At 46.2% G+C, this 12,594-nt stretch overlaps 1 protein-coding gene across 1 annotated transcript in view; it reads right to left on the bottom strand.

Moving 5' to 3' along the window:
- Nucleotides 1-12,369, bottom strand: part of LOC311247905 (dynein regulatory complex protein 11-like) — a gene marked incomplete at both ends in the record, with an annotated part of 29,773 nt that extends 17,404 nt beyond the window's left edge. Inside the window, 4 exons of the mRNA XM_084338889.1 lie at nucleotides 1,995-2,322; nucleotides 8,778-8,975; nucleotides 9,570-9,781; nucleotides 12,217-12,369. Of these exons, the coding sequence (XP_084195015.1) occupies nucleotides 1,995-2,322; nucleotides 8,778-8,975; nucleotides 9,570-9,781; nucleotides 12,217-12,369 (891 nt within the window). The remainder of the gene's footprint in view (nucleotides 1-1,994; nucleotides 2,323-8,777; nucleotides 8,976-9,569; nucleotides 9,782-12,216) is intronic.
- Between the last annotated feature and the right edge of the window lie 225 nt (nucleotides 12,370-12,594).

A 12,594-nucleotide genomic window follows, 5' to 3' on the forward strand; every position in this document is an offset into this window, starting at 1 on the left:
ATAAACAGGGTAAATATGCATTTTGCTATGATGCCCCTAGCTCATGGAATGAACTCCAACAGTCCTTAAAGCTTGAGATTCTCCCCTCTGGTGCAGAGTTTAAAACCTTGATCTCCAACCTTTGTCAATCAAGTTGTATGTGTTTTAATAGATTTGTTATCCTTACTACTTTTATCCTTACTCGCCGTGTTGTCTTATTGTTATGATTTTATGTGCTGTGTGATTTTATATGCCCTTTTCTTTGCTTATTTCTGTATGTACACTCGACGTGACTGTAAATGAGGGAAACCTCAGTTGCCTTTCGAGTTTAAATAAAGGTTTAAATTAAATTAAATATTTATGTTGATTGTTAAACTGTGTGGGTATCAAACAGGAGACTATCTGGTATCAAACAGGAGGAAAGACTGTCAGGTTTTGGGCTGTGTGGGTATCAAGCAAGAAAGACTGTCAGGTTTTAAACTGTGTGGGTATCAAACAGGAGGAAATACTGTAAGTAGATCAGGTTTTAAACTATGAAAGACTGGGTTTTAAACTGTTTAAACAGTAATTGTAATTGTTTAAACTGTTCTGTAAAGCGTGGGCACTGCACTATTGCATTATTTTATTCTGTCTATTCTATTTTACTAACTATTTTATTGCACTGCACTATTTTACTCTTGTCTATTATATTTTACTCTTTTATTAAAAATGTTAATTGTTGTGCACCCAAGTGGCGACCCATGTAACGCACTGCATCGCAAAGCGGCTGACTGGGGTTCAAATCCCGGACCCGGCGTCCTTTGCCGAATGTCTTCCCCCCGCTCTGTCTCCCGTTCTTCCTCTCTCTCTCCCTCTACCGGACTGCCCGGTAGTACAAACAAATAAAAATCGACCAAAAACATAATTAAATTTTTTTTTAATGTAATTGTCTATATTATGAGTAGGCCTATCAGTGATAATTAAACCATAAACAAAGAGGCCTATTAAGATGTTAGATCCTAATGTGAAAAACTATGTGATTTAATGTTCTATGCCTTACCTTGAATTTGTCTATTTTGCTGCTGTCTATTTTATGCTCATTGTATACTTGTTTTATGTCTGCACTTCATGTGTAACGGAGGTACCGCATGTCTATCCACAGTCACGAGGGACTTGTATAGTGAAGTGGCTGTGGACGTTAAGCGGTACTGCAAGTAAACTCACTCCCCAGAGGCATCCAGACCCAGTACTTAGAAGTGAATTCACCTCAGGCGGTTAGGTGGCCGAGCGGAGATTGCGTTCGTCACCAGCCCCGGAGCTGTGAGCTGGATTCGCCTGTTCGAATCCAGCTCACAGCTCCGGGGTTGTCACCAGCTTGGCTGGCCGTCTGCACTAATACAATTGGCTGTATTAGAGGGTGGGAGAAGCTGGCGGGGTGGGTCCGGGTCGTTGTAAACAGCGACTCCTACAGTTCGGTCGGGGCGCCTGCTAAGAGCGGATTGGACTTGAGGGGGATAGTGTGGTCCTCCCACACGCTATGCCCTCTCAATGAGAATCCGCGCTGCCAGGTGAAAAGAAGCGGTGATTGGCTGGACGTGTGTCGGAGGAAGCACGTGGTAGCCTCCACTCTCCCAGATGATCTGACTGTGGGGGGTAAGTGCGCAGCGACCAGGAAGGGACTGGGAATTGGCATACGACTAACATTGGGATGGGAGAAAATCGGAGGAAAATGGAGGGGGAAAAGACTAAAAAAAAAAAAAAAAAAAGTGAATTCACCTCTTGGTACGGTGGTCTGTGATGCCGCCCGCGGCGCGCGAGGCCGGGGTTCAACTCCCACTCAGGGCGATCCCTTAACAGGGGTCGAATCGAAACACAATGCAGAGCGAGATCACACGGGTCACACATGTATTGCTCTTGATCTGCCAATTTTGTGCACATTTTTGCCTATGTCTTTTTTTTACTGCTGTGAAGCACTTCTTGTATGAAAGGTGCTATACAAATAAAGTGTATTATTATTATTGACTGCTGAGACTCACAGGTGTGAGTTTCAGATCCTGGACCACATCATCCAGGTAGTGGTACTCCGAGAACCCTTTCTCCACCATCTCGTGCTTGAGCTCCAGCACTCTCCCCATCACGCCCTCCAGGACCCCCCGGATCACGCGTCTCTTCTGGGGGTGGACCACCTGGTCGTAGGCCTCCTCCAGCTGCCGGAAGATTTGAATGTAACGTACGTAGAGGGTGGCCACGCGCTGGACGAACACCACCCGGTCCTTTTCTGGACGAGGGGGCTCGACAGGGAGCTCCTGAGTCAGCAGACTGCTCAGCTCCACTTGGGCTTCTGCCCATTGCTTGTTGTACGCACTGGAAAGAGATAAGATGAGATCAGATATTCCTTTACTGATCCCCTTGGGGGAATTTAGGCATTATAGCAGTATGGGGGCGGGGGGGGGGGTACAGGTATGGGCAACAAACTTGCAGTTCCGCGCTCGGGTTCTGCGATCTGATTGGCCACTGACGTACGCTCTCTCTACGCCCAAACAGCGCGTTACGCTAGTTCTGCCTCTAACCTCTAACAGCCTGCAGCCTGCTAGCATTATCGATTTCATAACATAAATGTTCAAAACACGACAAGACAGTTTGCATCACTTCCCACGGTTCTCTGCACTTATTCTACCGGTAGTGCGGTAGTTGTTGCCACGGTATTGGGTCTTTGGGTGAATACTTCATTGGCGGGGAAGAAGAACACTGATAGCGGTGTGTGGACCGTCCTGCGAGCCCCAGACCACCGCCCCGCGAGCCCCAGACCACGTCCCGCGAGCCCCAGACCACCGTCCTGCGAGCCCCATGGGACGAGACCAGGTAGAATTTTAGGCGCACAGGAAATAAGTCTCACGGGGCGGTGGTCTGGTCACCCAAAGACCCAATACCGTGGCAACAACTACCGCACTACCGGTAGAATAAGTGCAGAGAACCGTGGGAAGTGATGCAAACTGTCTTGTCGTGTTTTGAACATTTATGTTGTGTTGATGGAATCATGTTAATATAGAGAGATGAAAACAATACGTTATTTCGATTGATATAAAATCGATAATGCTAGCAGGCTGCAGGCTGTTAGAGGTTAGAGGCAGAACTAGCGTAACGCGCTGTTTGGGCGTAGAGAGAGCGTACGTCAGTGGCCAATCAGATCGCAGAACCCGAACACGGAACTGCAAGTTTGTTGGTAAAAGACACGCTGCCCGGCATGGTAATAGTAAGACATAAATACAGGCAATAAATATTATAGTACAGTAGAAAGGTAAAAATAGGCAGTGTAAACAATATAATTAACTCTGAATATAAGCATATGAGCAAGTAGGCAGTGTGATCAAAGGTGCAGATGAGGGTCTGTAATATGACCTGAATATCAGTTATATTATACATTACAATAAATATGGTTACAATAAACACTAGAATCTAAATATATATGTTACACCCGCTAAGTTCTTAGCTTTAAGAAAGACACAAGAGTGTAGGTTAATTTAACCATAATATTTATTACATAAAAGGAGTGGACAACATTATTATAAGCCCACTTCAACCTCATGCTCAGGAACCCCAATCAGTCTTGACCGGGCAGGGTTTTATTCACAGCAACCTGGTGACACTTCACACAATGAAGGAGGGTAATATCAATTGTCAATAAATAGCATGTCATACGATCAATTGTCAATAAATAGCACTTCATACGATATCGATTGTTAATAAATAGCACTTCACAAAATGAAGGAAACTTTATCACACATCAATAAATACCACGTCAAGAACTGTATAAAAAGGGATGTCAAACTTCTCACAATGAAGTAAACAGATATCCTACCACTCTGTGATTCAACTTGTGCAAACTGTGCATAATCACGGCATCCATATGATAATGGCACACTAAGCCTGCCCGTGTTCACGTCTGAGAGAGGTACCTTGTACATGGGTTGGTGTTATGGTGGGGGGGAAACGGACACACAAATAAACAAACAAACATACATGTAAAGAAAACTAATCCGGCCCAAGGGCAAGACCCAATTCTTTTTGCCCGTCTACCGGCCCATTGGCCCGGGCGGATTAGACATTATATTAAACTACCAAACAATATATACTAAAAGTGTTTCACGGCAAGAGCAGCTGGACCACTGGTGCTCTGGTTCGTCGGTGGTCCACAAGGAAGCATACTAAGACCGCTACTATTCCTAATTTATGCAAATGACATGTCGTCAGCTTGTGACTGCAACTTGTTCCTGTTTGCGGACGACTCAGCCCTGCTGGTCTCTGACAAGAACAAGTTACAGGTTGAAAAAGCCCTCAGCTCGGAACTAGGCAAAATCTGCATATGGCTCGCCGACAACAAACTATCATTACACATGGGCAAAACAGAGTCCATTCTCTTCGGTTCAAATAACAAACTCAGCAAGACCGACGGCTTCTCGGTTACAGTGGGTGACAATATTATCACAAGGAAAGATGAAATTACCTACCTGGGTTCCATCCTAGAGGCTAATCTTTCCTGTGACAAAATGGCATCCAATGTAATAAAAAAAGTCAACCAACGAACGCGATTCTTGTACCGGATCTCCTCTCTGGTAAACAAGAATACCCTGAAGACTCTAGCAGGAGCACTCATTCAAGGGTACTACGACTATGCTTGCACCTCATGGTACCAAAGCACCTCAAAGGCACTAAAAAACAAATTACAAACATCTCAAAACAAGCTAGTCAGACTACTACTTGACCTGACTCCTAGAACCCACCTCACCCCTGCCCACTTTGACAACCTAGGATGGCTTAGAGTAGACGACAGAGTACAGCAACTTGCAATGGGCCTGGTCTACAAGATACACTACGCGACCAAGGTTTTTGCCCATCTACCGGCCCATTGGCCCGGGCGGATTAGACATTATATTAAACTACCAAACAATATATACTAAAAGTGTTTCACGGCAAGAGCAGCTGGACCACTGGTGCTCTGGTTCGTCGGTGGTCCTATAATCCTACCGACTACTTTCAATCCCGCTGGGAACCAGGCAAGTGATCTTAGCGTGTAATGCTTGTTCCTGCATTCCGGAGTGAGGTGTGCACCTACCTCACTGCACCGGCCGCAACAAACAATTCCAACTAACGTTCCTCCCGCAGGTAGCCCCCTATAACGGAACCTGGCTCATTGAGGCCCCTCCTCCTTTCTCATTAATGCCACCCGTCACATACACCCCCTCCAAATGTATCGGCGTCCCGACGATATACCAATACAATCTACTACTTGGGGAAAACCTTAAACTGCAGATTTAGGGAGTCTAAACGGATTATCGTGTTTGCCTGCAGTACTCCTATTAGACTTCCTGAGGCCTTCCACCACCACTGGGAAATCTGTCTCCAAGTCACCATCCCCTCCTTCCAACACATCATCCTCTGGACCAAGCTCGGATTCTGACATTGACCCCTCACTATATGACTCCAACGGCCGTCCTTCGGTCAATGTAACATCTGTATCCTCCACCCCATTGTCTCCTCCATCCCCCTGCTCCTCCTGCTCTTCCCCCAAATCATGGCCTGTATCAGGCCTCAACCCACCTATGGGCATACCTCTCATCTCAGTCCGGTGGACATGCCGTACCGGACCATCCTGAACTGCAGGGGTGATGGAGTAGACTACACCACGTTCTGCGGGGCACTGTACCACCCGGTAAGGGGTCGGTTCCCAGACATCCTGAATCTTGTTACGACCCTTCACCCCATGGTTACGGACATATACAAGGTCTCCCTCCCCTATAAATGGATCTCTCACTTGCTGTTCCTGTTTCTTATCTCTGTACTCTCTCCTTGTAGCCAGGCGCTGTCGTACATGGCTATACGCTCCCTCCAGTGACTCCTGGTGCTCCTTTACCCAGTCCTCTAGACCCTGCTCTGCCTCCTCTAACCCCTCCCCTAGCAAAAAATCCACAGGGAGTCGGGGCTCCCGGCCAAACATTAAAAAGTAGGGAGTCATGCCAGTGGACTGATGCACGGTGGTGTTCTAGGCATAGGTTAACTGAGGAAGGTGCCGCGGCCAATATCTCTTCTGGTCTGGGGGCAGTGTGCGCAACAAATCATGTAATGTGCGATTATATCTTTCACACTGACCATTTCCCTGAGGGTGGTAAGGGGTAGTACGAGACTTGCGAATCTTGTAGACCTTGCATAACTGCCTGACCAACCCACTCTCAAAGTTTCTTCCTTGATCTGAATGGATACGTTCAGGAGGACCAAACAAATTAAACCACTGTTTAACCAGAACATCAGCTACGGTACTGGCCCGCTGATCTTTAGTGGGAATGGCCTGGGTGTATTTGGAAAACACATCTGTTAAGACCAGCACATTTTCTCTTCCATTTGAAGCTAGTTCCAACATGGTGAAATCTATAGCCAGGATTTCATGTGGCCTAGAGCAGTGTTTCCCAACCGGTGGTACGCGTACCACTAGTGGTACGTGGGTGGTCCCCAGGTGGTACGTGAAAAGATTTTGAAAAGTTAAAAAAAAAAAAAAAAAAATTATTAGAAATTGTACAGGAAAACTGTACCCACATAATGAATAATGCATAATCTGTAATAATGTAACCAAAATTGGGGGCATTCAAATTAAGTAATCATTTGCTGGCTATAATTATATTATTATTGGCGCTGAGTTCAGCTTCCCGCCCGCCGGCGCCGGACTGTCTGTCAGCTGTCAGGTATTCATTGAAGCGCTGGTGTTTATTGAGATAAAAATCATTATGGATCAATGGCTGAGTCGAGATGGTTCATCCAGAAACAATGTAAAGCATATAAATTATGTTCGCTTTGCAGTTGGATGAATAGACGGATGTCAGTGGGGAAGCACAACTGATTGCGTTTGTGCGTTACAAAGACACTTTGGAGATGAACGAGCACATTCTGTTTTGCAAGAAACTCACGGGGAGAACTACTGGACTGGACGTTTTTAACGTTATTGACAATTTTTTCTCTCAACACAAGCTGGATTGGAAATACTGCTCATGTGTGCACAGACGTTAAATTATGTTTTGAATGATGCCGTAAAAGTGATCAACTTCATACAGTCCAGGCCTTTGAATCAGACTGTTTCAGTCACTTTGTGAAGACGGTGGGTCAGACTCAGAACATAAACAGCTCCTGCTTCACACCGACGGTTATCCCGAGGGAAGACGTTACAGCGAGCAGCTGTTCGAGCTGCGGAATGAAGTGAGGGCATTTCTGTCTGAGCACACACACCCCCTTGTGGCGATGTTCGACGACACAGACTGGGTAGCTCGGCTGGGAAACCTCTCTGACATTTTCAGCAAACTCAACCAGCTGAATCTCTCTCTTCAAGGTAAAGACACAACTGTTCTTAGCTTGTATGACAGGCTCAAGTGTCACATTAATTGGTGAGTTACTAACTTTTTTTTAGTCTTTAAACAATGGCTATTATAATTTATATGATTAGTTTTTTATTTTATTTATCCTTTATTTATCCAGGAATGTCCCATTGAGATACAAGATCTCTTCTTCCAGGGAGTCCTGACCAACACAGCACACAACAAGTTTCAACATAAAACAGGGCATTAAACAAAAAACATACAATTCAAATATAAATACAGAGGGTCATTTGTGCAGTGGCAAGGAGCATAATCACATCAACAATAGCATCAGGTAAAACAGTTACATGTTTCATAAAGGGCTAATCGTAGCATACCTTTAAAAGCATTCACAGTAGGAAGTGCCTGTAGACAAAGTTTCACTTGCAGCGTATTCCATAAAAAGGGAGCATAGTGGGAGAATGCAGCTTTACCAAGCTCTGACTGCATCAAAGGAACATTTAACAGCATCCCATTTGCTGCTCGTCTGGTATTAAAAAAGCAAGTATAAAAGGACAGAAGTCTGGAGATATATAAGGGCAGCTTACCTAGCAATGACTTAAGGATAAAAATCAACATGTGTGATTGTCTTCTTTGGTACAGAGAGGACCATCCTAATGACTGATACAAAGTGCATCAAAGTCATTAGTTATGATTGAATATATGATTTAAGTGTCACATTAATTGTCGCATTGGGTCACAAAGACAAAAATCTCCTCTTCTCTATCTCTCCTCATCACTTCTCTCCTTCTTCCACTCCCAGGTTTCACCTTAGCTACACACACACACACACACACACACACACACACACACACACACACACACACACACACACACACACACACACACACACACACACACACACACACACACACACACACACACACACACACACACACACACACACACACACACACACACACACACACACACACACACAGCCGGTCTGCCACAATATATAGACTATTAATTTATTAATTATACATCCTGGGCATCACCACGATTGATTGCATAGTAGGTGGTACTTTTGGTTGGCTTGAAATGCTTTGGTGGTACAGTACTCAAAAAAGGTTGGGAACCACTGGCCTAGAGGCCTGTAGACTGCCCATAACTGGTTTAATTTTTGGCTGTACAGCTTTAGCCAACACACATCTCCCACACTGCAGACACCATTTCTCGACATCCCTGTACATATTTGGCCAGTAACACCGCGAACGCGCAAGCTGCAACGTCCGCTCCACCCCCTGATGCCCATGATTATCATGCAGCTGAGTGAGCACATCTTTATGTAAACACTGTGGTAGTACAAGCTGATAGATCTCCTTACCACCATCAGGAGATTTACACTGTCGATACAGCACTGTCCCTTCCTCTCTCAGGCGCCCCCATTGGCGTGCAAGCTCCTTGGTACCCTGGCCAAACCTCTCCCTCTCCTTTGCATCGGGTGGCCTGGCTTTTCTCCAACAGGCCAACAGTGGTCCAATAACTGGATCTTGTTCTTGCAACACGGCTAGGCTCTCCTTGGAACAACCTGGAAGCACAGAAATGTCAGACTGGATGCCAAAGAGCCCTTCCTCCCAGACATCTTCCTCCTCCGAGGCCTCAGTCGTACTGGGCTCCCTGTACCGGCGAGACAAGGCATCCGCATTACCATTCCTAGTCCCAGGACGATATTTTAAAGTAAGGTTAAATGGAGCCAGCTCGCCTGCCCATCGTTGCTCTACTGCACCAAGTTTAGCTGTGTCTAGGTGGGTAAGTGGGTTGTTATCTGTATATACAGTGCAGGAACCCCCTAACAGATACCCTCTGAATTTCTCCGACACTGCCCACTTAAGAGCAAGAAACTCTAGTTTCATAGAGCTATAGTTCTGCATGTTCTTTTCTGTAGGTTTAAGTGCCCTACTAGCATAAGCGACAGGCCTGAGCTTCCCTCCATGTTCCTGGCAAAGTACTGCCCCCAACCCCGCATGACTAGCATCAATCTGTAACACAAATGGCCTATGAAAATCTGCATAGGCCAACACTGGTGCAGAGATCAGCGCCGTCTTTATCTGGCCAAAATTCTCTTCACACTCTGGTGTCCAGACCGGGGCCAGTGGCTTCCTGGGAGTCTTACCCTTTTTTATGCCTGGGGACAATTGTGCTGCTGCATGATTTAAAGGAGCAGCCATCTTTGCAAACCCAGCTATAAAGCGCCGATAGTAACTAGCAAACCCCAGGAAAGATTTGAGCTCGGCCAGATTAGTGGGGGTCCGCCACTCCTTCACAATTGCTACCTTGTCCGGGTCTGTTGCCACTCCCTCAGCCGAAACTACATGGCCCAGATATTTCACTTGCCTCTGAAAGAAATGGCATTTAGAACCCTTTACCTTGAGCCCCTGCTTCTGTAGCCGAGAGAAAACTTCCTCCAGCCTCTCTATGTGCTGCTGAACAGAGGAAGAGAACACAATCACATCATCAAGGTACAGTAAAACAGACTGATAACAGCAATCTCCGAACATGCGCTCCATAAGGCGTTGAAAAGTGCTAGGAGCATTGCACAATCCAAATGACATCCTATTAAATTCGAATAGACCGAATGGAGTACAGAATGCCGTCTTTGCCCTATCCTTTTCCACAACCTCCACTTGGTTGTAGCCACTGGCTAAGTCCAGAGTTGAAAACCATTTAGCTCCCACCAGTCCATCTAATGACTCCTCAATCCGTGGCAAAGGGAACGCATCTTTCCTAGTCTTAGCATTGAGGCGACGATAGTCTACACACATTCGGTTTCCGCCGTCTTTCTTCTGTACCATGACAATGGGTGATGCATAAGGGCTACAACTCTCTCTGATGATCTGGCTGTCCAGCAGTTGTTTTATGTGGGCCCTCACCATATCATATTGAGACGGGATGATGCGACGGTACGGCTGCCGTACAGGAGCATCATCTAGCAGGGGGATCTCATGCTGAATCAGATTGGTACAGCCCAAATCAGCTTCACTTTTTGCAAACAGACTGTTATATTTATTAATCAAAGCTGCCGCTTGTTGTTGCTCAGATGCATCTAATCCCTCAAAAGAATTAGGCAAAACCCAGTCAGCCCCCCCCCCCAGCTTCAGTTCCTGGAAGGGACACAGATGCTGTGCACTCATTGTTAATCACATCCCTGCGAAACTCAACCTGAGGAGCTGGTTCTGATACTATAGTTACCATGCTCACCGTAGCGATGACCCTGCGTGGGGTTAGCCAAACATCAGAGTAGCCCACATTAGTGATTGGTACATATGTTATCCCTGCTTCAGCTGTCACTAGGGCTGGTGAAACCAACAGCCCTTCTGGAAGTACCCCCTCACCTGGCCGTAATGGCTCCACCAATAATTCCATGTGCTGCTGTGAATGGACCTTAGGACATGTTACAGGGACCATTATTAATGTACCGGCAGCTACACAAAATGGCCGCTTACCTCTCACTCTGACTCTGAAGGGCTCAGGGGAATTGGCCATGGTCTCCTCCACTTGGCAGTGTCTAAGGGCTCGTCTCCATTCCGGGGCCTCTGTCACTCTAGGATCCTCAAAAAGACTAGAGCCAGACTGTACAAACAACTCCTGATAAAACCCTTTGATTACATTCATACCCAGTACTCCCGGGGTTAACCTTTTTTTATGCTGCATTTGAGGGTCATCTGCATCTCTGACTACCAGGACACCCCTGCCCGTGATACATTTTCCCAAAATCGTGATGTCCAACTCCAAATAACCCAGGTATGGCAGCTCTAGACCATTTCCTGCCCGAAGATCTAACCATGCACACTCACGTAACTGAGCATCGGTGAGGTGACCAAAATGTTCTTTAAAAAAACTCTCAGTCATCGTTGTGACCATGGACCCAGTATCCAATAATGATGGAACCACAATTTCCCCCATCTTAACCTCCACTACTGGACATTCACTCACAAGTGTCGACATAACAGATGGATTTCGTCCTGAATCAAGCTTAGTCTCAGGGTTTATATGACTTTGCTCGGTAGTAGTGGGCTCTCGTCCCTCTGCTTGGCCTGGTCCCTTTTTGGGCTGGGATGTTTTTGGGAGAGCTGCAGTGCAGTAACGTGCTATATGGCCCCTTTGATCACACCGAAAACAGATAGGCTTTCCATCAGGAGCAGGAGCTCTTCTAAATCTAGATGGAGGTTGAGCCCCACCGTCCTGTTTGAAGGGCTGCAATGCTTTCATTAGCACATCCAATTGTCTCTGTTGAGCCTCAATGAGGGCTTTCAGTTCAGAATAACTTGATTTATTTTCAATTGGCTCGCAGGACACTTGTGCCTGGACTTCATTCGAAAATGGAGGGGAGTGATTATCCTTTTTAAATCACTGCGCTGTCCACTCAACAGCCTCCCTCCGTACATCCCTAATTTTCCAATTAGGGTTCACACAAATTTTGTCTCGTAATCTTATACTCAAACCATGGTCCTTGACCCCCTCACAAAATTGGTCACGCAGGTCTCTTTGGGACTTAGGCTTAGCCTGTGCGTCTGTTTGAACAATCTGATCCATTTGGGACATAAGGGCATGGGAATAGTCCAACAATGACTCCCCCTCACGTTGTTTGCGGTTAAAAAAACCGGGGCTGAAGAGAGATTAGAGAGTGTGAACATCCATACACTTCTCTCAATATCTGAATTATTCCACCAACAGTCTCTCTCTCTTGTTTGGGAAGATATTTAACCTCTACCCGGGCCGCCCCTTCTAAATGGTTATACACACAATTAGCTTTTTCTTTTTCAGACGATTTTAACTGGATATGGTTCTCAATCAGTTCAATCCATTCTTCCAGGGTAGGCGAGTCTGCGTTATCCAGATTGCCCGAGAATTTGGGTACCTTTTCACTCTGCTGGATGTACACCAACCGTGTTCCCCCTTGAGCCTCTGCAGCTGGCTCCACATTGTCCCCAGTGCTGCTCGAAGCTCCTGGTTGAACGTCTGGCTGCAGTCTCTGCAACTCCTGCTCCAACTCCTGTATGCGCTGCGCCATCGCGTCTGGCTCCATGGCCTATGAGAACTGATGAGAAGACCACAATGGCCCTGGATCCTCTCTGCTGCGTGGCCCTGGCCCACCGCTGCTCTTGCCGTTTCACGTGCTCAAAAATAAGGAAAAAAACATGTAATCCGCTTCCCCCATGAAAAGATAAATGCTTACTTAGCTAGGACTACTGACTACGCCAAATGTTACACCTGCTAAGTTCCTAGCTTTAAGAAA

This window comes from Notolepis coatsorum (assembly GCF_963971535.1).
Source record: "Notolepis coatsorum genome assembly, contig: SCAFFOLD_524, whole genome shotgun sequence".
NCBI classification, from domain to species: domain Eukaryota; kingdom Metazoa; phylum Chordata; class Actinopteri; order Aulopiformes; family Paralepididae; genus Notolepis; species Notolepis coatsorum.